The sequence below is a fragment of the Acomys russatus genome, chromosome 1, assembly GCF_903995435.1.
Source record: "Acomys russatus chromosome 1, mAcoRus1.1, whole genome shotgun sequence".
NCBI lineage: Eukaryota > Metazoa > Chordata > Mammalia > Rodentia > Muridae > Acomys > Acomys russatus.
The window spans coordinates 37817841-37842139 of record NC_067137.1 but is presented as its reverse complement, the minus strand read 5'-3'; the positions used below and the strand labels follow the sequence as shown (position 1 = coordinate 37842139).

General features: G+C 42.1%; 1 protein-coding gene across 1 annotated transcript in view; it reads left to right on the top strand.

Moving 5' to 3' along the window:
* The first annotated feature begins 2217 nt into the window (after window positions 1-2217).
* Window positions 2218-24299, top strand: part of Adam17 (ADAM metallopeptidase domain 17) — a 44971-nt gene continuing 22889 nt past the window's right edge. Inside the window, exons 1-4 of the mRNA XM_051143916.1 lie at window positions 2218-2510; window positions 15581-15713; window positions 22255-22385; window positions 24096-24184. Of these exons, the coding sequence (XP_050999873.1) occupies window positions 2414-2510; window positions 15581-15713; window positions 22255-22385; window positions 24096-24184 (450 nt within the window). The 5' untranslated portion in view covers window positions 2218-2413. The remainder of the gene's footprint in view (window positions 2511-15580; window positions 15714-22254; window positions 22386-24095; window positions 24185-24299) is intronic.

Sequence of the window (24299 nt, the reverse complement as noted above, 5' to 3'; positions counted from 1 at the left end):
CATGGTGGCTTACACCTGCAATCCTAGCACACTGGGAGGCAGAGGCAGGTGGATCTCTGTGAAGTCAAGGCCAGTCTGGTCTACAAAGTGAGTCCAGGACAACCAAGGCTACACAGAGAAACCCTGTCTTGAAAAACCAAACCAAACCAAAAAAACCTTGAAGTCTTGTCATCCCAGCACTTGGGAGGCTAAGTCAGGAATGCCTGGGCACGGTTACAAAATGAGCCTAGCTCTTCCAAAGGTCATGAATTCAAATCCCAGAAACCATATGTTGGCTCACAACCATCTATAATGAGATCTGTATACATAATAAATAAATCTTTAAAAAAAAAAGACTGTCAGCTTCAACTTTTAGAGTCTCTCCACAGAGCCCTGGCTGTTCTGTGTCAACCTCCTACTGCTGGGATGATAGGCATAGGCCACCACACCAAGCTGTTATGTGCCAGTTGAGCTGTGCAGTCTTTATCCAGTATGGCCCTCTGAGGTATTCCCATGGCTCTTCACTTCCTCCACATGGAGCTCTTTTATCCTAAAGGTATGGACTATTGCTAAATCAAAGATGAGCTTCAAATTCAAATTGTAATTTGAACCCTGATTTGTGAATGGCAAAAATTTACTGGAAATCAGCTGGGTGTAGTGGCATATGCCTTTAATCCTAGCACTTGGGAAGCAGAAGCAGGCCAATCACTGTCAGTTCAATGCCAGCCTGGTCTACAGAGTGAGTCTGGGACAGCCAAGGCTACACAGAGAGCCTCAGTTTCGGAACCCCCCGCCCCCCAAAACCAAACCAAACCAATTACTTGAAATCAGGACTTTACCCTGAAAAATTAGAGTTTCTTGTTATAAGGTGGACCAGCAGGAGCTTTTTAAAAACTAGCACAGTGGCTTTCAATCTGTGGGTCTCCACCCCTTTGAGGGTTGCATTACAGGCACCTTGTATTTCAGATATTTATAATTCATAACAGCAAAATTAGTTATTAAGTAGCAGTGTAATAATTTTATGGTTGGGGGTCATTACAACATGAGGGTCAAAGCATTAGGAAGGGTGAGAACCACTGACCTACCATTTACTAGAGCTCATTGCTTTATTGAGCATGGCACTGCACAAGAGTTAGAGGACACAAAAATATAATCTACAGTCTACTAAAGTTACCAATTGGAGGATATGGAGCCTGGACACTCAAAAGAAGAAACACTGTAACATTTCTATAACTAAAAAGCCATACACAGCTGTGACATCTAATTTATGGGGGTGATTTTTTTTTTTTTTAACTAGGTATGACATGAATGTGCATGTAGCCATTTTATACCTTGGTTGTATAGACTAGGTTTACCTAACATGCCAAAAAAATGTACAAAGTCAGTAATTGTTGAAAATCATGTGGGACATTGCACAAAAAAGAAATTTGAATGACAGTTTTATGCTTTTCAGGAAGATAACTTGAAATTTGGGGCTAATAATATCCAGTACCACAAACAGTAAACACAGAACTTTAAAAAAAAAAAAAAAAAGGCTGCAAAACCACCACTATTTCAAACTCAAGGGATCGAGTAGGGAAATCAACTACATGAGTTAGGGGGTAGGTAGTGGCTCCTGTTCACAGGTGAGTGGGTAACTGGGATTCCGGTTCCTGGACTCTCTGCCTTGAGCCGCCAAGGTGCAAATAAATGTACATTCAGACGTTTATGTACAGTACCCTCAACATTTTCATTGACAATGGAGACATGGTCTCCGGGAGCAGGACGATGAACTGCACACCGATCCGCTTTGGCTGGCTAATCCCCAGGGCACTGTGGCAGGTTTCCCGCCCTCATCCTGTCACCAGCGCCTGCGGTATTAAGCTGGTAGTTGAGGCCAGGCCAGGCTTCAAAGCCCCTTTAATACGAAGTCGCTAAATGGGATTCTAATCAAGAAGAAGGCCTCACTCGTCTGAAAGCCTGCCCAATGGCTCCCACCTTCCTTCCCCGCGGTCACCCGGGGACAGAGGCGAGGCGGAGCTGGGTCGAGTTAGGACACCGAGAGCTGAGGGCCCGGAAGGCGCCAGCCACGACCTAGAGGGACCAGGAAGGAACAGAAACCACAAGATGGCGTCGAGGCGGGGCGAGCCACGCCTCCCACAATGCTATGCGGCGATCTCTTCCGGCTATGGGCAGTGTGCGGGGGGGGGGGGGGAGACAACGAGGGAGGGGAGGAGTGTCAGCGACTGTGGCCGGAAGCCGGCTGAGCCGCTCTCTTAGAGCACCGCCTGTATTTCCGGGGCCTTGAGCCTCGCTCTTGAGACTTCCCTGTAGGCGGCGCGGGAGGGAAAAGTTTGTAGGGCCGTGCTGGGAGGATCACCTCGGTTTCCCAATGTGAGCACTTTCCCGAACTCTCTTCAGGGGAAGGTTGCCCAGAGAAGTGGGGGACGGGAACATGAAGCAGCGTCTCCTCTTCCTGACCATTTTGGTGCCTTTAGTCCTGGCGCCCCGACCTCCGGAGGAGCCAGGCTCTGCCTCCCACCCGCGACTTGGTAAGAGCCGGAGAAGCAAAGCCGGGGAGCAAACTGGCTTAGCTGGCCCTAGAGCGCTTGGAGGGACGCACCGGGGCGCTGGGGGCGGGGTACAGGGCTACAGAGGTGAGCCCCGAAGTTTTCAGTGTGGGAAGGGGGTGTGGCTCCTGGTGTGTAGCGAGAGGAAAGAGGTGGGCTAGTCTCTCTGTATGGAGGGACATCCTGGAGGGGTCTCTCAAAGGGCCCCCTCAAAGGGCCTGCGAGAGGTCAGTTCTCCTAGGTTTGTAGTTCTGGAATGTGTTTAGAAAAGAGGTGCAGGCATGCGGATGGTTCGCGTGTGGAGTGTGAGATACGGTCGAGGTCCTTTGCTTGCTAACAAGCGGATCTAAGGTGTTAGGTGTTTCTGATAAAAGCAAGACCCTGAAAGAAAGGAGGGGCCCAAAGCTCTACACCACTTGGCTCTCAAAGTCGAACTTGAATTTCTTATGTAGGAGGTACTTAATGCAGTAATCTGGTTGAAAGGCGGCGACACGAAGTAGTTTCGTTTGCATTTTCTGACTGGATTTGGAATCTTGGAGTTGGATTTCAAGATCATCCTAAGAACTTTCTTGTTTTGAAGAGATGCTTGGCGGAGAGAGTGAGGCTCAGACTTCCTAAGCCAGCTCTTGAATTAGCTTGCCACTGTGAATGCTATCCTTGCAATTTAAAACAAATTACCAGGGCTGACCCGCTTAAACAGTTTAACAGTTTAAACAGCCTAGAAACTAGAGGGTTCCTACTTAGATCTTTTTTTAGAGCTATCGTAAGGACAGGCATGCATTAGAGGTGTGAAGTTTGGTGATAGGTGACTCACCAGGTACCTTAGGATCCTTTCGCATGCAAAAGTGGCTAAGACGCTACAGTTAATCATTAACAAAGTGGGAAACAGTTTTGGTGATAGGGAACTTACCAGATGCCTTAAGATCCTTTAGCCTGCAAATCTAAGACACTTCAGTTAATCAGTAACAAAGTGTGAACCAGTATTCCTCATTGTGTGAGTACCGATCTTGATCTTGTCCTTCTAGTATTTTATTATTCAGATCGAAACCCACTGAGTTTTCTTTACCTCTGTTTTGAGACAGGCTTGGCCTGGAACTTGCTGTGTAAACCAGGCTGGCCTCAAACTCACAGAGAGCTGTCTGCCTTGGCCTCCCAAGGGCTGGATTGCCTTGCACCATCACTCCCAGGCTTGTGTTAGTTGGTTTTGTTTTTTGTTTTTTGTTTTTTTTTTTAGCCTTGTGCTTTCATCTTATTTAGTGAACAGAGGCTGTAATTGACTGGTATACACATTGAATGTATTGCATGTCCTTATCCAAATGACTTTTTTTGTGTGTGTGTTTGCATTTTAAAATGGATTACCTATGTGACAAGATTAAAGAACCGAAAAGGAGCACGTTAGAAAGTGCTGAAATACAGACCGAGGGAAACGTTTTCAGTGCTGATAACAGAGCCTGGGGACATGCTTCATTTTAAGGATGCTATTAATAAGCTTGCATTGGAGACAGTAAATGACTTTTGTACCATTCCCACACAACTTGTTACCATTCTCTTGTCCACGGGTGGAGAGAAAAGCGTGAATCTTAGGGACTCATACAGTGTGGAGGAAAACTACATTATTTCTAGATTGATTCTCAGCGATGTAAGCTGAGATCTAAACAGACACATCTAAACCACATTCAGTGCATTAGGACGTGTCTATGGCAAGTACTGTTGTGCGTATGTATTGTGCTGATAACCTCAAGGTAAGTTTCAAAATGTTTCAGACACAAAATCCATGACCTACTTTACACCCCTTCCACCCACCACATCCTCTTTTATTAAAAGTAACACAAAGGAAAAGCAGTTTTGAAATCAAAGTGAGACTTATACACCCAGCTAAAACTTCACTGTGATGTCATGACTAAGCTCATGTGACTCATAACTTTCCGAAATTATGCAATTCATAACAGTTCCTGAAGTAATTTTTGGTGATCCACAGAATACCCTAAAAGCTAAGTTTCTGTTTATTGTGTACTTTTTGCCCTTCAGAAAATTATATACCTAATTGATGTTTAGTACATTTATGGTCTAACTACAGAACCAAGTAAGTTAATGAAAAGAAAAAAACCCTATGTTCTTAAAACTATGAAACCAGTTGTTGCTCTTGAATAACCAAGTGTAATAGTAGGGTAGAGTTAAGCAGCAAACTGCCGTGAAAACTGCTAAACAAACAAACAAAAACTCCTCTTCAGATGCCCACAAGGCCTGTGTTCCTCACTTCCATCTTCTGAGACCCATTTTTTTTTTCTATCCAGTTAGAAAATATCTGGGGTGACATAAGTACAGTGCTTGCCTAGCATTTACGTGCAGGGTTCTGAGTTCAAGCCCCATTTCAAAGCTCATTATCAGCAGCACCATGGTACTCAGGAGTTAGATGCTTGGCCTCTTCATGCTGAAGTTGCTATTTATAAGCTGCCATCCTATGAAATCCAAATACTTAGCACAAGCTGCTTCAAGGGAGGTTTAAGGTAACTCTGTTTTGCAGGAGTAGTCAGAGAGACGAACTATTTCTATGACAGAACGAAGAATAGACAATGATGGGGAAATTGGAGAAGTCCTCGTGGCTTTCAAATGATTTTCCGGAATGTTACGTGTGAAAGGCCTCCACGTGCGAGTGCCGTTGACTGTGGATTCGTCAGCATCTGTGTTGTGGAAGATAGCACCTGTATTTGAGTGGAAGCATAGTCTGAAGAGAGTGTTAACTACGGTGGTAGGGAAGGAGCGACAGGATGGTCTTCACTGTGGTAGAGAGGTGAAAGAAAGGTTGCTGCTTTGCCTCTCTGCCCTAAAACCAGCTAAGAAGGCACCTTCCCCACCTTCCTCTTTGTCTGTGCTCCACCAACAGGAATTGCAGATTCTGAAGAGTCTCGGCCAGTGCTCTGGTTCCACTTGCTCTTTGATTATGTTCTCCTAACTGCTGAATATGCATCTCTGACCTTGTCTTCTTCCGTGAAGCCCCACTCATATCTGGCTGATATTCACACCTCCATATTAAAAAAAGCAATTAATGTAGTATGTCCAAAATTATCTGTCATCTGTTTTTGTTTAGAAGAATGAGCATGAGGTAGGTGGTGATAGAACACACCTTTAATCCCAGGCAGAGGCAATCGAATCTCAGAGTTCAAGGCCAGCCTGGTCTACAGAGTGAGTTCTAGGATAGCCAAGGCTATGCAGAGAAGCCCTATTTCAACAGCCTCCCCTCCAAAATAAAAGAGAGTATGAAAACAGTGTTATTGAAGCTGTCCCATTGTCTCACTTGAGTTTGCACCAGTGTACCTCAGAACTCCATGGCCCTGGCTTTTTTCAGGGGTTCACCAGGACTCTGCTGACTGATTAAGGCTGAGCAGCTGCTGGTTACAGGACTTGCTAGTCTTGACACCTAGGCTAGCCTCATCTCAGCCTGGTAAGCACTCCCTATAGAGAATTAGGTGAAGCCGCTGATTGCTGTTGTAAAGTTCTGGTTCCCTGGCCCAGTAGAGAGCACTGCTTTTCTTCACTCATGCCTTTGGCCCAAGGAGGAATTCACCTATTCCCAGGGCTTCCTGCACAGACTGGCCAGATTGCATGCGTCCCTGCTCTGCTTGTGTATTCTGGGAGTGCTGACCTTGAGTCTTCAGAACAGGCATAGTAAACAGTGGCCCAATCTAGGCCACTGTTTGTTGTTGTTGTTGGGATAAGAGTTTCATTTGTAGCTGAGGCTTGCATATGCCAGGGGCTTGTATTTACACTTAGAGACTATATTCTAGGAAAAAGTTATTCTGTTAAAAAAATGAAATAATATAGAAGATCCATAGATATTTTAGACCCTTCTTCTTAACACTTTATTTATATTTTCCTCACACATGATACATTATATATAACTATACTTGTGCATATATATATGCATAGATACACACAAAAATGTAGACATAATTTTTAAACTTTAAAAAATTAGATTCAACTTAAAAGTGCTGATTATGAGTTTGATGGGAGAAACTTGGTTATACTTGAGATGAATTCACTAAATTCAATGGCTGTAAAAAACTTACTTGAGACAGCAATTCATGTATAAGAGAAGGGTGAGGTGAAAAGTCATCAGATCTCCTGTAGGCACCATCACACTGACACCAGGAGAACCAATTTGTTGTTTAATGGTCCAGCTTTCTTTTCTTCCTTGAGAAATTCATAAGGAATAAAGTATAAGCTGCTTTACCACTGGCTTCAGTTTGAGACTCATAGGATAACTTGGTTTTCTCTGTTCTTGCCTAAAATCACTGTTTGGCTTGTCTGTGTGTGTGTGTGTGTGTGTGTGTGTGTGTGTGTGTGTGTGTACATATATACTATATACATACATAAATGTCTACATAGGTAGTGAAGCCAGATTCCCAGGAGTCTTTTAGTGATACCCACTTTGTTCTTTCAGAAACTTACCTACTGATTTCTCAGATTCCAATCTTGTTTGTACCACACTAAAGTTCATTGAGATTTCTACTTAACAGTGCCCTTACCCAAAGTCTAAAATCCTTAAGATTTCATTCCATGTTCATCAACTGACCTCCATCTGCCTCTCCAGTCTCATCATAAATCATAGGTCTTTTTTGTTTGTTTTTGTTTTAGAGAGGGTCTCGGTCTGTAGTCCTGGTCAGTCGGTAACTCACTATGTAGACCAAGCTGGCCTTGAACTCAGAGATCTGTCTGCCTCTGCGGTTTGAGTGCTAGGACTAAATAATGGCTTGTGCCACCACAGCGGCCATCGTGGCCTCATGCCGTATGTTTGCTGTGATGTTCTACAGTGCAGCTTAGCTGAGTTGCCCTCTCACTTCTGCAGTGTGTGATGTGCCTTCTCTTAGCTGCTACTGCATCATCCCTAAAAAAAAAAAATTATGTGTTTTTTTGCCCACATGTATGTCTGTTTGTAATGTACATGTAGTGTCAAAGATCTCCTAGAACTGGGGTTACAGACAGTTGTAAGCAACCTTGTGGATGCTGGGAATCAAATCCAGGTCCTCTGGAAGAGCAGCTAGTGCTCTTAACCACTGAACCGGCTCTCCAGTCCTGACCTCATCCATTAGCTGCAGCCAGGAAAAGCATCCTTAGTTTGCCAGACAGGGATGCTAATCCTGCTGTGTTCTTCCATAACTGCTTGCCCCCCCGCCAAGATACACTTAATGATAATTTTGTGTGATTGTTCTTCCCCACTGTACTAAAAAATACAATAATAATAATTCAAAAGCTCTGTCACATTGCCAATACCAGGAGGTTCTTAATAAGTATTAGTTGGATAAATAAGTCCTAGTTTGAAAAGAGCAAAAAAGTTTAGAATGTGTGTTCAGGAAAGTTGAAGCAAAGGTAGGAGGATACAGAAAACACAAAAGCAGTAAGGAAGATAGGGTCTGTAGCAAAATATCACTAGGTATTGCCAGTGGGAACTACACTATAGCACTTGGCAGAGAAGAGCAGCATAGTGGGGCCTTAGAACATTCTCCATCTGACCTTTTAAATGGGCTCATTTTCTAAGTTGTGTTTCTAGCTAGCTAACAGCTGTCTCATTTGGTGGCTGTTATCATTTACAGAATAGAATGGGCAACTACTGTGGAATTTTTAAAGAGTCCGTGACCAGGTGCTGAGCAAACGAGGATCTCAAGGTATCTTATTGAGTACTGACAGCAATAAATGATACTGTAAGAAATTCTGCCTGGCATGGTGAGGCATGCTTGTAATCCCAGCACTCAGGAGGCAGAGGCAGATGGATCACCATGAATTTGAGGCCAGCCTGGTCTACAAAGTGAGTGCAGGACAGCCAAGGCTATACAGAGAGATCCTGTTTCAAAATACCAAAAAAAAAAAAAAAAAAAAAAAAAAAAAAAAAGAAAAGAAAAGAAAGAAAGAAAGAAATTCCTAAGCTGGATGCAAAACTCCCAGCACTCGGTGGAGGGAGAGGCAGGCAGATCTCTGTGAGTTCGAGGCTAGCCTGGTCTACAAAGTGAGTCCAGGATAGCCAAGGCTACACAGAGAAACCCTATCTCAAAAACCTAGATAAATAAATTCCGCTGAGTTATACTTTTTTTTTTTGTGACAGGTTCTCAATGTGTATTGCTGGCTGACCTGGAACTCACTATAGTAAACCAGGCTGGCCTCCAGAGTACTGGGATTAAGGTGTGCATCACAATGCCAGGCACCAGTCTCTATTTCTTTATTGAGAGAGTTGGTAGAAATGAGAGAGAAATTCTGTTGTAAAGGTTGTAGGAGAATTGTGTCCACCAAGGGCTAAAGTTCTGGAAGTGAACTGCAATGAGAAGTTGAGGGTGGATCTCAGGGGCACTTGCTAAGAAGGCAGTATTAGGAGCTGTAGGTGGCTCGAGTTTGCCTTCCAAGAGGGACCTGTTTTTTATTGAGTTGTTTTGTAATGGCTCCAGGATATCTAATTTGTAATATCCAGTTATTAAAAGAATATAATTGCAATGGAAACACAGCTATTTTAAAGTATGTTAGGAAGCTACATTTAAAAGGCTCTTATTATAGACAGTCCACTCAAAATAACTAACAGTGTTGCTATCTTGCCCTTATTTTTCTTCTAGCCCCATAGTTAAGATACTGGGATATGAATAGCTTTTGAAACCTTCCTTTTCCTTAACTTTGTAGATAAGTATTCTGCACGTTCTTAAAAACCTGCTGTGAACAGGCTTTTAAATGGTGGGTGGTTCCCTCATGCTCTTTGGAAGTTCCACAGTTTATCTGTTTTCCAGATTAGCCTACCTTGTTTCTGGTTCTTGTTTTTAAAAGCAGTGCAAGGCTGAATAAAAGGTGAATGGATATTTCTTAAAAAAGTGATATAATGGATATAAAAACAGTGAGCTGGATATTAAACATATGAGTATTACCTGTAAAAGGAACCAGGTGCCTACTATGCCTTACTATAAATTTAAGGTAGAGTGCAAAAAGGACCCTATGTTGAGTGTCCCCACAGGCTTGCTTATGTATGAGATGCTTGTCTCCAGCTGGAAGCATTATTTTTAGCTGTTTGCTTACTTTAGCTTAAGTGGTTTTCTCTCTCCTCTTTCATTTTTTTTTTTTTTTCTTCTGATTAATGATTTGGGGCAAGGAGGCCTTTGAGGGCTGGTGTCTTTCCTTGTTGCCTATGGTAGCCTTGAACTCCAGCTATCCTCTTGCCTCAGCTTTCAGTAAGTAAGATTACTGGTAGGAGCCCTAACGCTGCCAGACTTGTTCAGTGCTTTTCAGACTTGAATTCACATGAGAGTTACCTGAAAGGCAGCATAAATTGCTGAACCCCACACTGAGGATTTTTGACTCTTTGTGTTTCTAACAAGCTCCCAGCTGCTCGTGCTGCTGGTGTAGGGGGACCACAGTCTGAAGAGCCCTCCCCGATTCGTGTATTGAAAGTACAACATGGAAGTCAGGTTTCTAAGTCAGTAGGTGTGATTATGATCTTAAATGAAACCGTGGTCATGTACCAGCCTGTATCAAGACCGTTGAAGACCAAAGGACTGTATTTCATCTCAGCATTGAGAATTCCCGTAGTTTGTAAACATGAGCCTGATGGGCCAAGGTCCTTGCAGAATATTTTGTGGTAAAACACTATGAGAGCCAGGTGTGGTGGCCTTCCCTTTGGGAGATGGATGCAGGATTAGGAGCTCAAGGCCAGCCTGGGGCCCAGTGAGATAATGCTGTAAGAAAAGGATGCTGTGGTGGGGTGTGGTGGCACACGTCTTTAATCCCAGCACTATGGAGGCAGAGGCAAGTGGATCTCTGTGAGTTTGAGACCAGCCTGGTCTACAAAGTGAGTCCAGACCAGCCAGGACTACAAGAGAAACCCTGTCTTGGTGGGTGGGGGAGAGAGGAAGCTGTGATGAATAAAACATGGCTCCTTTTGGCCATTTCCTAATCTGTGAGATAAGACATGTCATAACCAAAAGTTAAGAAAGATACAGAGAGCTTTAAACTTCAGAGGGAAGAAATGGACGTTTGTTTGAAATGCTCGAAAGTCAAAGACCAGTGAAGTAGACAGCTCCAGGTGGGCTAGGCTATTTCACAGGCGTTCTAAAGCATCATTTCAGGAAAGCTTTTCAGGATTTTGGCCAGGATAGACTTTTAAAAACCAGTGCTGTGTTGCACTAAGGCTTGGCTTTATTTTTCTTATAATCTACAATTCTTTGGCACACCATTGGTGTTAAGAGTTTGGCATGGTGGACAAATGTGTTTTCTCTGAGCCTGTTTTGTCGTCATTTGGAGGAGAATTGCACTCTGAGGATGTTCTGTGGACGTAGTGTAGTAGAGACATTTGGGAATTGGTAAACAAGTTGGTTGATCAAGGTGCAAGTTTCTTGCTGGTTTTTCATTGGTGCCCGAAGCTGTGTGATTGTACCATCTATCATGTGTTAGAAAGGTGATTAAGATCTGAAACAGCCTTCCTCTGGATTGACTTTAAAAGGAAATTTTATAAACACAAAATAGCAACTGTGGATTTTGCATCAGAGCCTTGAATGCATGTTGATTGACTTTCATCTGGTAGCAGCGTGCCTGCGCTCTTACTTTGCTCAGATCACTCAAGAATTACATAACAGCAAGGATTTTCTCTGTCCACCCTGTAGAAACTATTCAGTACTTTTATCTTGTTTTAATGTCCACACCCATATTCTCTGTTCCTTCTCTATTCCCCGCTTCCTTCTTTACCCCTTCTCTCCCTCAGTTATGTCCTTTTATTCTCTCCCTCGCATCATGTCTCACACTGGCCTGAGATTTGCTATGTAGCCTCCACTGTCCTGAAACCATGCTTTTCTTGTCTTAGTCTGTGGCATGCCTGGGTTATAGGTGTGTGATCCAGGTCTGACTTGGATACATTTTCTTGTGCATATCTGTGTCTCATACTAAAATGAGAGTTCAGTTGGACAAGGACTTTGTTCCATCGCTGCTGCGTTTCAGCTCTTGGACTTCATTTAGGGCCTCATTTATAGCATAGCAGCAGGTGAATGAGCTGATGATCACACTGATTGGGGATATTTAGCGGGTTATGCTCTTGAGTTGATTCAGTTTCTAAAAAAATATTATAATTATAATTATTATTAACTATTATTATTATTAGTTTTTGGGACAGAGTTTCTCTGTGTGGCCTTAACTGCAATCCATGTGCCTCTCTGCCTCCCAGAGTGCTGGGATTAAAGGTGTAGTTATTTTGATTTTATGTGTATGATTGTTATGCCTGCATGCAAGTTTGTGCTCCACTTGTGTTTCTGGTATCCTTGGAGGTCAGAAAAGGGTGCCAGGTCCAAAGGAATTAGAGTTACAGTTGTGAGCTACCATGTGGACGCTGGGAACTTAGCCCCAGATGTCTATAAGAACGGCTATTACACTTAGCCTTTGAGCTGTCTCTTCAGCCCTAAAAAATATTTTCAAGGCTGGATGTGATAGCACAGGCAGGCCTGTGATCCCAGGGACTGAGAGGTGAGCGGGAACAGGAGTTCAGGGTCATGCTAGGCTACAGTATACAACCTATTCAGGGCCACCCTGGACTGCAGGGGATTCTGTGTCTGGATGTGATGGCTTATGTTTTTAGTCCCAGCAGATGGAAGGCTGAGGTGGGAGGATTGTTGTAAATTGGAGGCTAATTTGGGCTACAATGAGGCCCTGTTTCAGAAACATAAACAAATAAACAAACAAAATAAACAAACAAAAATGCTCACAGTCACTTGGGAGCCTTGAGTTCCTGGGCAGCATAGCTACATAGTACACTTCTGTCTCCAAATATAATTAATCTTAATTTTCAGTTGACATAAAATAATTGGATGTTTAAAAGCCAGGCATGGTGGCACATGTCTTTAATTCCAGCACTCAGGGAGACAGAGGCAGGTGGATCGTTGCAGGTTCAAGGCTAGCCTGGTCTATAAAGTGAGTCCAGGATAGCCAAGTCTATACAGAGAAACCCTGTCTCAAAAGACAAAAACAAAACGATATACAGTACAGGCTGCTGCTGTTCTGAGGAATTCTATCTAGGTCCATTGAAATGATTGGAATGCCATGATTATTGAAAGGAAAGGAAAGTACTAGCTCATATATTTTAGACAGTTATTATTTTTATTTTATGTGTATGAGTGTTTGCATATACGTATGCACATAAACTGTAGCCTGCTATCTGGGGAGGCCAGGAGAGGGTGTCAGATCCCCTTGAACTGGAGTGACATACAGTTATGAATCACTACATGGGTTCTGGGAACAGAACCTGGGTCCTCTGCAAGACCCTCTTAAATATTGAGTCATTTCTCCAGTCCCCTTTTAGACAGTTTCAAAAGAGACTAGAGTCCTTTTTTTTTTTTAATGTATTATTTAATTTTAATTTATGTGTGTTGGTGTGAGGGTGTCAAATCTTGGAGTTACAGACAGTTGTGAGCTGCCATGTGGGTGCTGGGAATTGAACCCAAGTCCTTTGGAAGAGCAGGCAGTGCTCTTAACCACTGAGCCATCTCTCCAGCCCTGACTAGAGTACTTTTTAAAAAAGATTTATTTATTTATTATATATTACATATACAGTGTTCTACCTGCATGTTTGCCTGCACACCAGAAGAGGGCACCACATCTCATTATAGATGGCTATGAGCTACCATGTGGTTGCTAGAAATCGAACTCAGGACCTCTGGAAGAGCAGCCAGTGCTCTTAACCTCTGAGCCATCTCTCCAGCCCCCAAAAGTATTTTTTTTTAAGATTTGTTTTATTTATTGTCACATTATAGATGGTTGTGAGCCACCATGTGGTTGCTGGGAATTGAACTCAGAACCTCTGGAAGAGCAGGCAGTGCTCTTAAACACTGAGCATCTCTCCAGCCCTAAACAGTATTTTTAAGTTAAAAAACTTTTAAAAATTAAAAGTCCTTATTTTGGAGGAAGCATCAGGGAATCTGTTGACTTAAAATGTGGAGAGGAATGTCATATACTTTATTATAGTAGCTCCGGTTTTGAATCTCGCTTGTGTATTTTCTGAGCTGAGAACAGTGCATCTTTGTTTTCTTGGGTGGTGACTTGGTCTGGTAAAGCAGTTGATATTGGTTTCTGTCTGGAGAATCGATCAATTCCCTCTCCCTGCACCTACTGGTAGACACTGATGGAGCTGTTGGGGTGACAGTGGTAGTGATGCAACTACCAGCTCTCCATTTGGAGACGGAGTCCTTTTTTTTTTTTAAATTATTTAATTAATTTATTAAGATTACAACTCAATTGTTATCCCATCACTTGTATCCTCCCGTTCCTCCTTCCCTCCTGTTTTCACCCTGTTCCCCTCCCCTTTATGACTGAGGGAGTCCTCCTCCTCTACTATATGGTCATAGGCTATCAAGTCTCATTTTGGTAGCCTGCTTATTCTTTCTTTGAGTGCCATCAGGCCTCCCCACCCAGAGGAGGTGGTCAAATATGGGGCACCAGAGTTCATGTCAGAGTCAGTCCCTGCTCTCCACATAACTGTGGAAAATATCCTGACCATTGGCTAGATCAGAGTAGGGGTTTGATATTTACTACCTGTATTGCCCTTAGTTAGTGCAACAGTTTGAGCAGACCCGCAGACCCCGCCCCCCCCCCCAGGCCCTGATTCACTCATCACGATGTTCTTCTTGCAGGTTTCTAGGACCCTCTGGATCCTTTTATTTCCCCATCTCCTATATTTCTCTAACCTAGAGTCCCATGGAGACTGAGTCTTGCTGACAAGCCCAAACTGGTCTGGAACTCAGGCTGAGGTTTGGGACTTTGTGCAGATGCTTGCTTTCCTGGTTTGGGGTTCTTAGGCTGTTAATACATACATTCCTTACTCTTTCCTATTTCCTGTCCACTGATAAGAGATTGACTGCTCAGTGTGACAGTGAAAACGTTGGGTCGGCTTCTTTTATCTTGGACACTTTATATAAACATGTGTGATAAAGTGCCTTTTACCTTTAAAGTCTCATGTATATGGTAGTCTTTAGAGACACCAGATTGTTAGTATCTAACTTGAGTCCATGCTTAGTTCCCTGGATGTTTAAGCATGCTCCCATGCTAGCTTGGTTGCCATGATCAGAGCGATTCCTACAGTGTAGCTGTTTGTGTAGTAAGTCTGTTACCTCCTTGCCCCTCCCTGCTTCCCGCAGAAGCTGGGTCATTTGTTCTGCAGGGATCTAGCTTTCTAGGTGTGGCTTCGCTTCCTTCTCTAGTTATTTGCCTTGGCAGCATCTGAACCTTTTATGTACTAAGAATCTGAACTTAGATCTCCATTAAGTCCAGGTTCAGTTGCTGTTGCTGTTGTTGTTGTTTTTAAAGAATATGTGAGTGATTTGTTGTTCTGGGCATTTGAGCACTTGAGCTTATTTTCTGGCACAGTTGACTAGTAGACTTCAGTGCTAATTACCTTTAAAATGCTTTGCTTACTCATTTTTTATGTATATGAGTGCTTTGCCTATATGTATGTATATGTACTTTGTGTGTGTTTTGTGCCAGTAGGGTGTTCGATTCCCTGGCACTTGCTGTATGGATGGCTGTGAGCTGCCATGTGAGCGCAGAAACAAGTGCTTTAACTGCTGATCCAGTTCTGCAGCCTCTGGCAGCCTTCATTTATATTTTAAAGGTTTATTTACCTTTACTCTATGAATATTTTACATGTATGTGTGTGTATCAGGTACATGATGGTGCCCATGAACATCAGAGGAGGGCCTTCAATTCCCTTCCTTGGAGTTGCAGTTACAGATAGTAGTAAGCTGCCATGTGAGCGCTGGAATTTGAATCCAAGTCTTCTGGAAAATCAGCAAGTTCTCTTCACTGCTGAGCCACTGCTTTAGCCTCCATAATCCAATAAAAAAATACATTTTAAAAATTGTATCTGTGTGATTGTGCATATGGGTGCCCACAGAGGCTTTAGATCCCATGGAGCTGGAGTTACTAGGTATTTTTGAATTGTCTGATGTGGGTGCTGTGATCTGAATTCAGGGCCTCATGACTGAGCAGCTAATGCTCTTAAACAACTGAGCTATCTATGCAGCCACTAATTTTTTTTACCTTTATTTCAGAGAAGCTTGATTCTTTGCTCTCAGACTACGATATCCTCTCTCTATCTAATATCCAGCAGCACTCCATAAGAAAAAGGGATCTGCAGTCTGCGACACACTTAGAAACACTACTAACTTTTTCAGCTTTGAAAAGGTAATTAGAACTATATGTAGAATAATATTGGGGCAATGTGGGGGTGGCAAAAGCAATAAAAAGGGATATTTATAGAAATCTTAAGAAATTACTTTTTAAAGATTTGTACTTGATGTAAATACAATTCATGTGTGATTCTAACATTGTGTAATGCCTAAAGTCCATATTTTAATAAAGTATTTTAAATTCTTTATCAATATTTTAAAGGAAATGAGTACCCTAAGAGTATTACTGGGCTGGGCCAAGGGCACTTGTGGCGCACACCTTTAGTCCCAGCACTCAGGAGGCAGAAGCAGGCGGATCTCTGTGAGATCCAGGCCATCCTGGTCTACAGAGTGAGTCCAGGACAGCCAGAGCTACACAGAGAAACCCTGTCTTGAAAAACCAAACCAAGCCAAACAAACAAACAATTTTTTTTTTTAGTGATGGTAACAATGTTTATACAATTCTAACAGTTTTATTAACTGAATGTTTATATTTTCAAAATTTTTTATTCTTTGTTTTGTGTATGAATGTTTTGCGCATCTGTATACCCCATGTGTGCTTGGTGCCTTCAGAGGCCGGAAGAGGGCATTGAATTCCCTGGGACTGGAGTTAGAGAGTTTCATGAGCTATGATGTAGGTGCCAGGCATCCAGCCTGGGACCTATGGGAAGAGCAGCCAGTATTCTTAACTGTTGAGCTATCTCTTGAGCACCTATTTTTTAAAATAATTCTTTATTTTTACTATTTATGCTTATGTCTGTGTGAATATATATGCATGGGTGTGTGCTAGTGAAGGAAGTGTGTATGCTTGAGGAAGCCAGAAGAGTGATCCATTAGAACTGGAGTTACAGAATCTGGTGAGCCACTCGATGTGGGTGCTGGATCTGAACTAACAGTGGGTCCTCATGACAGTTAAAAAGCAATAAAATGGGATTGGACAGATGGCTCTGGTTGAGAGGACTGACTGCTCTTACAGGGAGGCATCCAGTTCAATTCTCAGCAGCCCCACCAGATGCCAATATACATACATAAGAACTTAGTTAAAAAACCAGTAGGAGAATATAAGTGAGCCGTTTTTTCTTTCTTTTTTTTTTTTTCAAACTAACCGAATAAGATATATTCAAATAAAAATAAACACAAGTAGCCTTACCAATGTTTTTTTTTTTTTTTTTTTTTTTTTTTTGGTTGGGGGGTCCAAGGAGCCTCAAGTTCATCTTCTAGGGTCCAGCATTGATTGAGGTTTAAATCTAAGCAGAGAACAAAATTGGGTCATGGGAAAGAGATCCTTATGATTAAGCAGTTCTGGCTGAGGTGTGGCTCTCCCTGGCATTGTCTCAGTTCTTGTTCTTTGGGGATGGTCCAAAGAAGTCCTTATCAGTTGCCATTACTCTGAGCCTTACTGGATGATGCTTGGGTGTAGCCTCACCCTCCTGGATTATTCTCATCTCGACTGGTGAAGGTGGCCATATATCTCATGAAATCTTGCTTTCCTTGTGGGCCCAGTTGAAGCACAAAAGATTCCTAAGTGCCTGTTTTAGTAATACATGCATTTGATTAAAAAACCAAATTGTCACAGAGCAGCAGGGATGTAGTCAGGTTGTAGAGTGCTTGTCTAGCACACACGAGACCCTGTGTTTTATCCCCAGGGCCCCTACTGCCACCACCACGAACAAAACAAACAAAACCTTCAGGGAGTATAGTAAGTTTTCATTTTCTAAGTTTCCCATATCCAGAAAAGTTTCTTGGTTTGTAAGCTTCTAAAACATTTTAGTACAGTAAGATTTTAAAAAAACATTTATTGGTGGTAGGGACATTTATGCTGCAGCACATGTATAGAGATCAGAGACAAGTTTGTAGAAATTGGTTCTTACCTTCCACTATGTGGGTCCCAGGGATCAAATTAGGACCATCAGGCTTGGCAACAAGAGCCTTTCTTTGCCCACTAAACGTCTGGATACCCCGTCAGTGCGTAGTTTTTGTACATAGACTAAAATGTATATGCATAGCTAGCATTCCCTCACTATGTTGATGAGTTCAGCCAATCACAGAATACCTTTCCATCTGATATGAACATGTCCAAAATTTGTCTTGTCACTACTCCCTGAAAAAAATAGTATTTTAAATTTAAACAGATTATTTATTTATTTACCTTGAGACAAGGTCTTGCTGTGTGGTCCTGGCTGGGCTGGACCACACTGGCCTTGAACTTGCAGACACCTTCTGCCAACTCTGGTGCTAGGATGTGCCTCTGTGTGGTACTGGGGAACCCAGGTCCTTGTGCTATGTCCCCAGCCTAGAGCACTAGGTTTTTGCTACCATATAGCTTTCATTTTCTCCAAGGGCAAATATTTTAGAGTTGTTTTTAATTACATTTCAATTGAAATGGAGCATCATTTTCGTTCCTTTCTGTGAATTAGGCTTTCACAGGCTTTCCCCATTTTTTTTTCTATTGAGTTTGTTCTTTTGACTACTACATTGTAGTGTTGCTTGGGCATTAAGGAATTGGTCAGTTATTAGCATGTTACTGATGTTTTTGTAAGAAGTTTTTAATAGTATTTTTCTAGTTATTGCCATATCTCTATGTTATTTTAAAGTAACTTTTAGAATTTATGTACAGATAGTACAGTAGTGATTACATTTCGTATAATATTGACTAGCTAGCTTCAAACCAAGTGTCAAAACTAAGTGTATTGTTATCCAGGCACCTGACATAACTTATCTCTAATTCTCACCATTGTCTTCGTAGTTGTTTCCTTTTTGAAGGCACATGCCTCTGGCTCATGGAAATTAGGTTATGTGCCCACAATAGAAAGCTGTTTGTGCACAGATAGGGCTCCAGAATTAAGGTATTTCTGCAGCACTGGTGGGAAGTTTGGTGAAGAGTGAGCGGGAAGGGACATGGCTCAGTGTGAGGGTGCCTGCTAACAACCTGAGCTCCACCCTTGGTAGGCCAGAGAGCCTCCACGTGTGCACTGCAGCTGGCGTGTGCCCACACATACACACACACTGAATAAATCAATGTAGTAAAGTGATTTTAGTATGTAGGAGCAAGGGAGGAGGTATAGAAGAACTGAAACTGCACTTTCTTTCCATAAATTTGAGGCAGCCTATGGAGTCATTACCTGTGATAGGGCAGCTACTTCTGTGGGTGTGCACATTTCTCTCTTGTGGTGCAAAATGACATTCATTAGTTCATTAGGAAAATATTCGTATAAGCTGTGCACTCCTTTAACTCCAGCACTGGGAGGTAGAGGCAGGGGGATCTGTGTGAGGTCAGGGCCATCATGGAGTTCCAGGGCAGCCCATGTCGCGGGCTGGGATTAAAGGCCTACGCTACCACCTCCAGGCTAAGATTTTCATCTTAAATAGCAGTGGAAAACAAAAGAGCTTAAATCAGCCTGCATTAGATTTGGATGTGACTATTAGAGGTTGAAAACCATGGAATGAATAATGAAGTGATTGCGTAATGAGTAGTGGTTTATGAAAAAGGAAACTTGTTTAAACTTTGCCTTCTGAGTTTTGTTTCCTCATTGATACAAATAAATAAATACCTATTCTAAATAATGAAAAAGCTGCAAAAACGGTTTAACTGACATGCTGTCTGGAGGTTTATTAAACTCGACGCTAAGATCATAATTTTGGGGGGTGGTTCCGAGACAGGGTTTCTTTGGGTAGTCCTGGTTGTCCTGGAGCTCACTCTGTAGACCAGGCTGGCTTCGAACTCAGAGAGATCCCCCTGTCTCTACTTCCCGAGTGCTGGAATTACAGGTGTGGGCCACCCTGCTTAGCTAACATCAGAAAATTTTTAAAGCAAATTTTATCATTACTAGGCCTTATTTTTACCATACACCAAGATTTGGTTTTTATAAAAATTGTGTGTGTGTGTTCATGTGTATGAGTGTGGATACACGGTGCTGTAGGTGTGTGGAGATCAAAGGACCATCTTGGGCAGCAGCCCTTACCTTCCACTTTTGTTTTAAATTGGTCCTCACATTGGTATGACAAATGCTCTCTCCACTGAGCCAGACTACCCAGTCATGACAGCAGATCTTGAAGTAGAAAACCCAGAATGCAGTTCCTGGGACTTTCCTAGGAAGAACATTAGAGACACTATTACAGTCCATGTGGAGCTTTAACCCTGAATAGGGCATTTGTAATAGGGGTGCTTTTCTTCTCAAAGTTCCATTATAGCCAAAGTGGAAAGAACATTAATGATAATGTGTAGTGTAGGAGGACATGTTTTTGGATAGCAGAGGAAATGAGCCAAGATTTTATGAAATGGTGTATTGTGTTTCTCTCTGACCATCAAAAAATATATAAGCAAAACTAAAATTACCTTGTATGCTCAAAAAGTTAAAAATACTTGTTGCTCCGGAGACAGTCCCAGTCTGGATTTTTTCCTGGCAATTGAAAGATTTATGCAGACCCACAGGGAATAACATTTCATATTTTCAACACCATTGCTGACAAAATTTGTTCCTATGGTTGAGATGAATAGCATATCTTGCTTTTCCTTGGTTGAGTATTAGTGGGCACATTGAAAGGTCTCTATAAAGCTGGACGTGGTAGTGCACACTTTTAATCCCAGCACTTGGGAGGCAGAGGCAGGTGGATCACGGTGAGTTCAAGGCCAATCTAGTCTACAAAGCTAGTCCAGGACAGCCAAGGCTACACAGAGAAGCCATGTCTTGAAAAACAAAAAAAAAAAAAAAAAAAAAGAAAAGAAAAAGAAAAGAAAAAGAAAAAGAAAAGGTCTCTGTAAATACTGACAAAGTCTGACTCACTATGCCTAGTTTTTATTTTAAAATGAACATGATTTAAAGTATTAAACCATATAAAGAACTGGAATGAATGTATTTTAATATCTGCATTTAGAACCTTTGTATCTATTTCCCCAGTAGTAATTATGTAGTTTTCAAGGTAGGTTCTATTGAGGAGAAAAAAAAGCACAGGTACTTTAAATACAGAAGCAGCATTTTAGTAATTGTACACAGTAGTAAGAGTTCTTCCCTAGGATACCAGTTTGATTGCTAGAAGCCGTGGAATACAAATCCCTTGGTTTTTGAACAATCAAGTCCATTGTTGAATTTCACAGTTTACTAGCTCTGTAACTTGAGTGTGTAAATGTCTCTACTTTTATGACGTGGAGATCATATACAGATTATCTTAAGAGCACATCAATGTGATTATTGCCATATAGCATAGTCTGAGATAAGCAGGACACCTGACTTCAGCCTCCAACTGTCCACGCGTGTTTCCTTATTAATCATTTTCCAGGAAAGATAAATGCCTAAACTTTTACCCTTATTTCCCAAGCATTAGCTAATGATCTCTCTCTCCCTCCCTTCCTTCCATCCTTCCATCCTTGACTATACAGAATATGACAGTTTATTTTTTTTAATTACATTCTTTAAACCAGGATACACGGATTAACTAAATTTAACAGTATTTTTGGCAAAAATAGATTACATAATATTTAGAAATGCCGGGAATAATCTTACTCTTTAAAAATTAGACAGCAAGTGGCTGAAGCGCAAAAAGCCTTCAGAATGGAGGTAGGGAATGTTTGGTGACACCAGAGAGGAGCTATGCTGAAGAGAAACCACTATGACATGGCTGCAAACTGCCCTTGTGTTCTTGCAGTGCTATACAAAACAGCCTCCATTCCAGTCCTCTCAGGTGGGTCTCAGTGCTACAAGAAAAGTCAGGGAGAACTCTCAAGCAATCAGAGGTCCTCTTCATAGTTTCTTTGTTTCTTTTTGAATGTCTGTGTATGTGGGCACATTTGCCATGGGCCATGGCACACATATGTTGGTAAGAAGTCAGCTTGAGGGAGTTAGTTTTCTGTTTCCATCCTGTAGGCCCCACAGATTGAGCTCAGGTTGTCGGGCTTGGGAGCAAGCACCTTTACCTGTGAGCTGTCTTACTAACCCCCGTGCCCTATTTTAAAATTTGTTTCTTTTGTTCTGGTAAGGTTTTACAACTAAACCAAATAGTCCATTTGAGAAATAATGCTATATGTACCTAGTAAGTCATGAGCTGCTGTGGGTCTGGAAAGATGACTTGGCGGTTAAAGCGCTTGCTGGTTTTGCAGGAGACTGGAGTTTCCCAGCACCCATGTTGGCCAACTCCCAACCACTAGTAACTCCAGCTTCAAGAGATACAACACACTTTTCTGGCCTTCCTGAGTGTGTGTGTGTGTGTGTGTGTGTGTGTGTGTGTGTGTGTGTGTGTGTGTGTGTGTGTGACAAACACATACTCATATGTACACATGCCACACACAGAATCAGAATAATGGAAAAAAAATTTTTTTTCCTGAGAGAAAAATACAGAATGCTTCACAAATTTGCATATTATCCTGTGCAAGGGCCGTGCTAATCTTGTAGTGTTAGTGTATATGTTGCCAAAGTGAGCACATGTTATAATTCTTTTAAAAGGTTACTAGTTATAACTTGAGTAGAGATTTGTTCATCTCATCTCTTCTAAATCTAAGAAAGTGAAGTAAAAATTAGATCTCTATTTTGTATCTTTAAACTCTGAATGCACTCTCTTTGCAGGCATTTTAAATTATACCTGACATCAAGTACTGAACGCTTTGCACAAAACTTCAGAGTTGTGGTGGTGGATGGCAAAGAAGAAAGCGAGTACAGTGTAAAATGGCAGGACTTCTTCAGTGGACACGTGGTTGGTTAGTATGGAGCTTGCATTTTGCAGTGCTTTGGGCTGTTGTGTTTTATGCTTGTCACTTTTGTGTGGTGGAGTACTTGACATAAACAAAGAGAAAGGATTTACGTCGGTGCATGGCTTACGAGGTTGGTTCATGATGCTTTGGATCTGAGGTAGGATGGACCATCATGGTGGCAGAAAGAAGCTTGTGGCTCACCTCACAGTTGCCAGGAAACATGGAGAAAAGAGAGGGGCAAAGGGACGAGACACGTCTTTTAAAGGTATTCTCCCATGACCTACTTTTTCCAAGTAGATTCCACCTCTAATTAGTTCACTCAGTTATCAGTTCATCAGTGGATCAATCCCTTGATGAAGTTAGAATCCACATAGTCCATTCACCTCTCAAGAGCTAGCTAGTAGCTAGACTTTGAACAGACCACCATAGGTCTCTCTGGCTTTAGCCTAATTACAAAGTATTTTTTTCTTTTTCATTTTGGTGGATGGGTAAAGAAAGAGGTCATAGTATACTACATGTTTTTATATGAGCTATGTAAGTTTGGGAGCAGGAACATTCTAATGGGGGAAATAGGTGTTTTTAGCGTGTTGTTTAGTTAGCTTTCTCCCCCCCGCCCCCTTAACATAGCCCAAACTGGTCTCAAGTGCACTGTTGCTCTTTCCCACATCAGTCTCCACAGAGTGAAGCATCACACCTGCCTAGGTTTGCTTTTTACTTTTTTCTGCAATAAGAAAAAGATAATGACATGGAAAGCTCCAGATTACTCTTGACATATTCTAAATTGTGCTTCCTGTTTTCCTTAGTTGTTATTATTTTATTTTTCTTCTTATTTTTGAGACAGGGTTTCTTTGTATAATCCTGGCTGTCCCGGAACTCATTCTGTAGACCAGGCTGGCCTCAAACTCAGAGGTCTGCTTGCCTACCTCCCAGAGGGCTAAGGTGCATGCCACCATGCCCAGTAACTTTCCTTAGTTATTTTTGAGACAGAGTCTCATTAGGTAGCTTATGCTGACTGGCACTCCTAACAGTCCTCCTGCTCAGCTTTCTGACAGCAGAAATTATAGACTCTTGCTTCTTTCCTCAACAAATTTATGTTAAATTATACAGAGGGAAGTGGGTAGGTGTCATGTTTTCTGACCTGTTTCTCCTCTTGAGAAGACTGAGGTTCTGGCTTTTTCCAGGCCTGTGTTTCTTGTTTGCAGAGCTCTCAGTCTACCCCGGTACAGGCCAAGATGATGAAGGGCTTATCTGATTTCTTTATTGTCAACAGTGAATAGGTTATTATTTGGTAATCTTTCTCTTGCATTTACATATTGGTATATGTGTATGCATTCCATGGCACAAATGGAGGTCAGAAGGTAACCTATGGGAATTGGTACTTTCCATGTGTGGGTTCCAGGGATCTAGTTGAGGTCATCAGGCTTGAGGTGACAAGGGCTGTTAAACCTGCGGATCCATTTTGCTGGCTCTGAAACAAATACTTTAAAAAATATATTTATTTATTTATTATTATGTATACAGTGTTCCACTTGCATATACACCAGAAGAGGGCACTAGATCTCATTATAGATGGTTGTGAGCCACCATGTGGTTGCTGGGCATTGAACTCAGGACCTTTGGAAGAACAGACAGTGCCCTTAACCTCTGAGCCATCCCTCTAGCCCAAGAAACAATTATTTTTGATAATAAAAACACCTTCTTTTTTTTTTCCTCAAGGTGAGCCTGACTCTAGGGTTCTAGCCCACATAGGGGACGATGATGTTACCGTAAGAATCAACACAGATGGGGCAGAATATAACATAGAGGTAAGTCTACATGTAGAGGGTTCTATTGGGGGCCAGGAGTTTGAGAGAGGGCCTCTTAAAGCCCATACTGGCCTCTAGCTGGCTATGTAGCTAAGGTTGGCCTTGAACTCCTGAT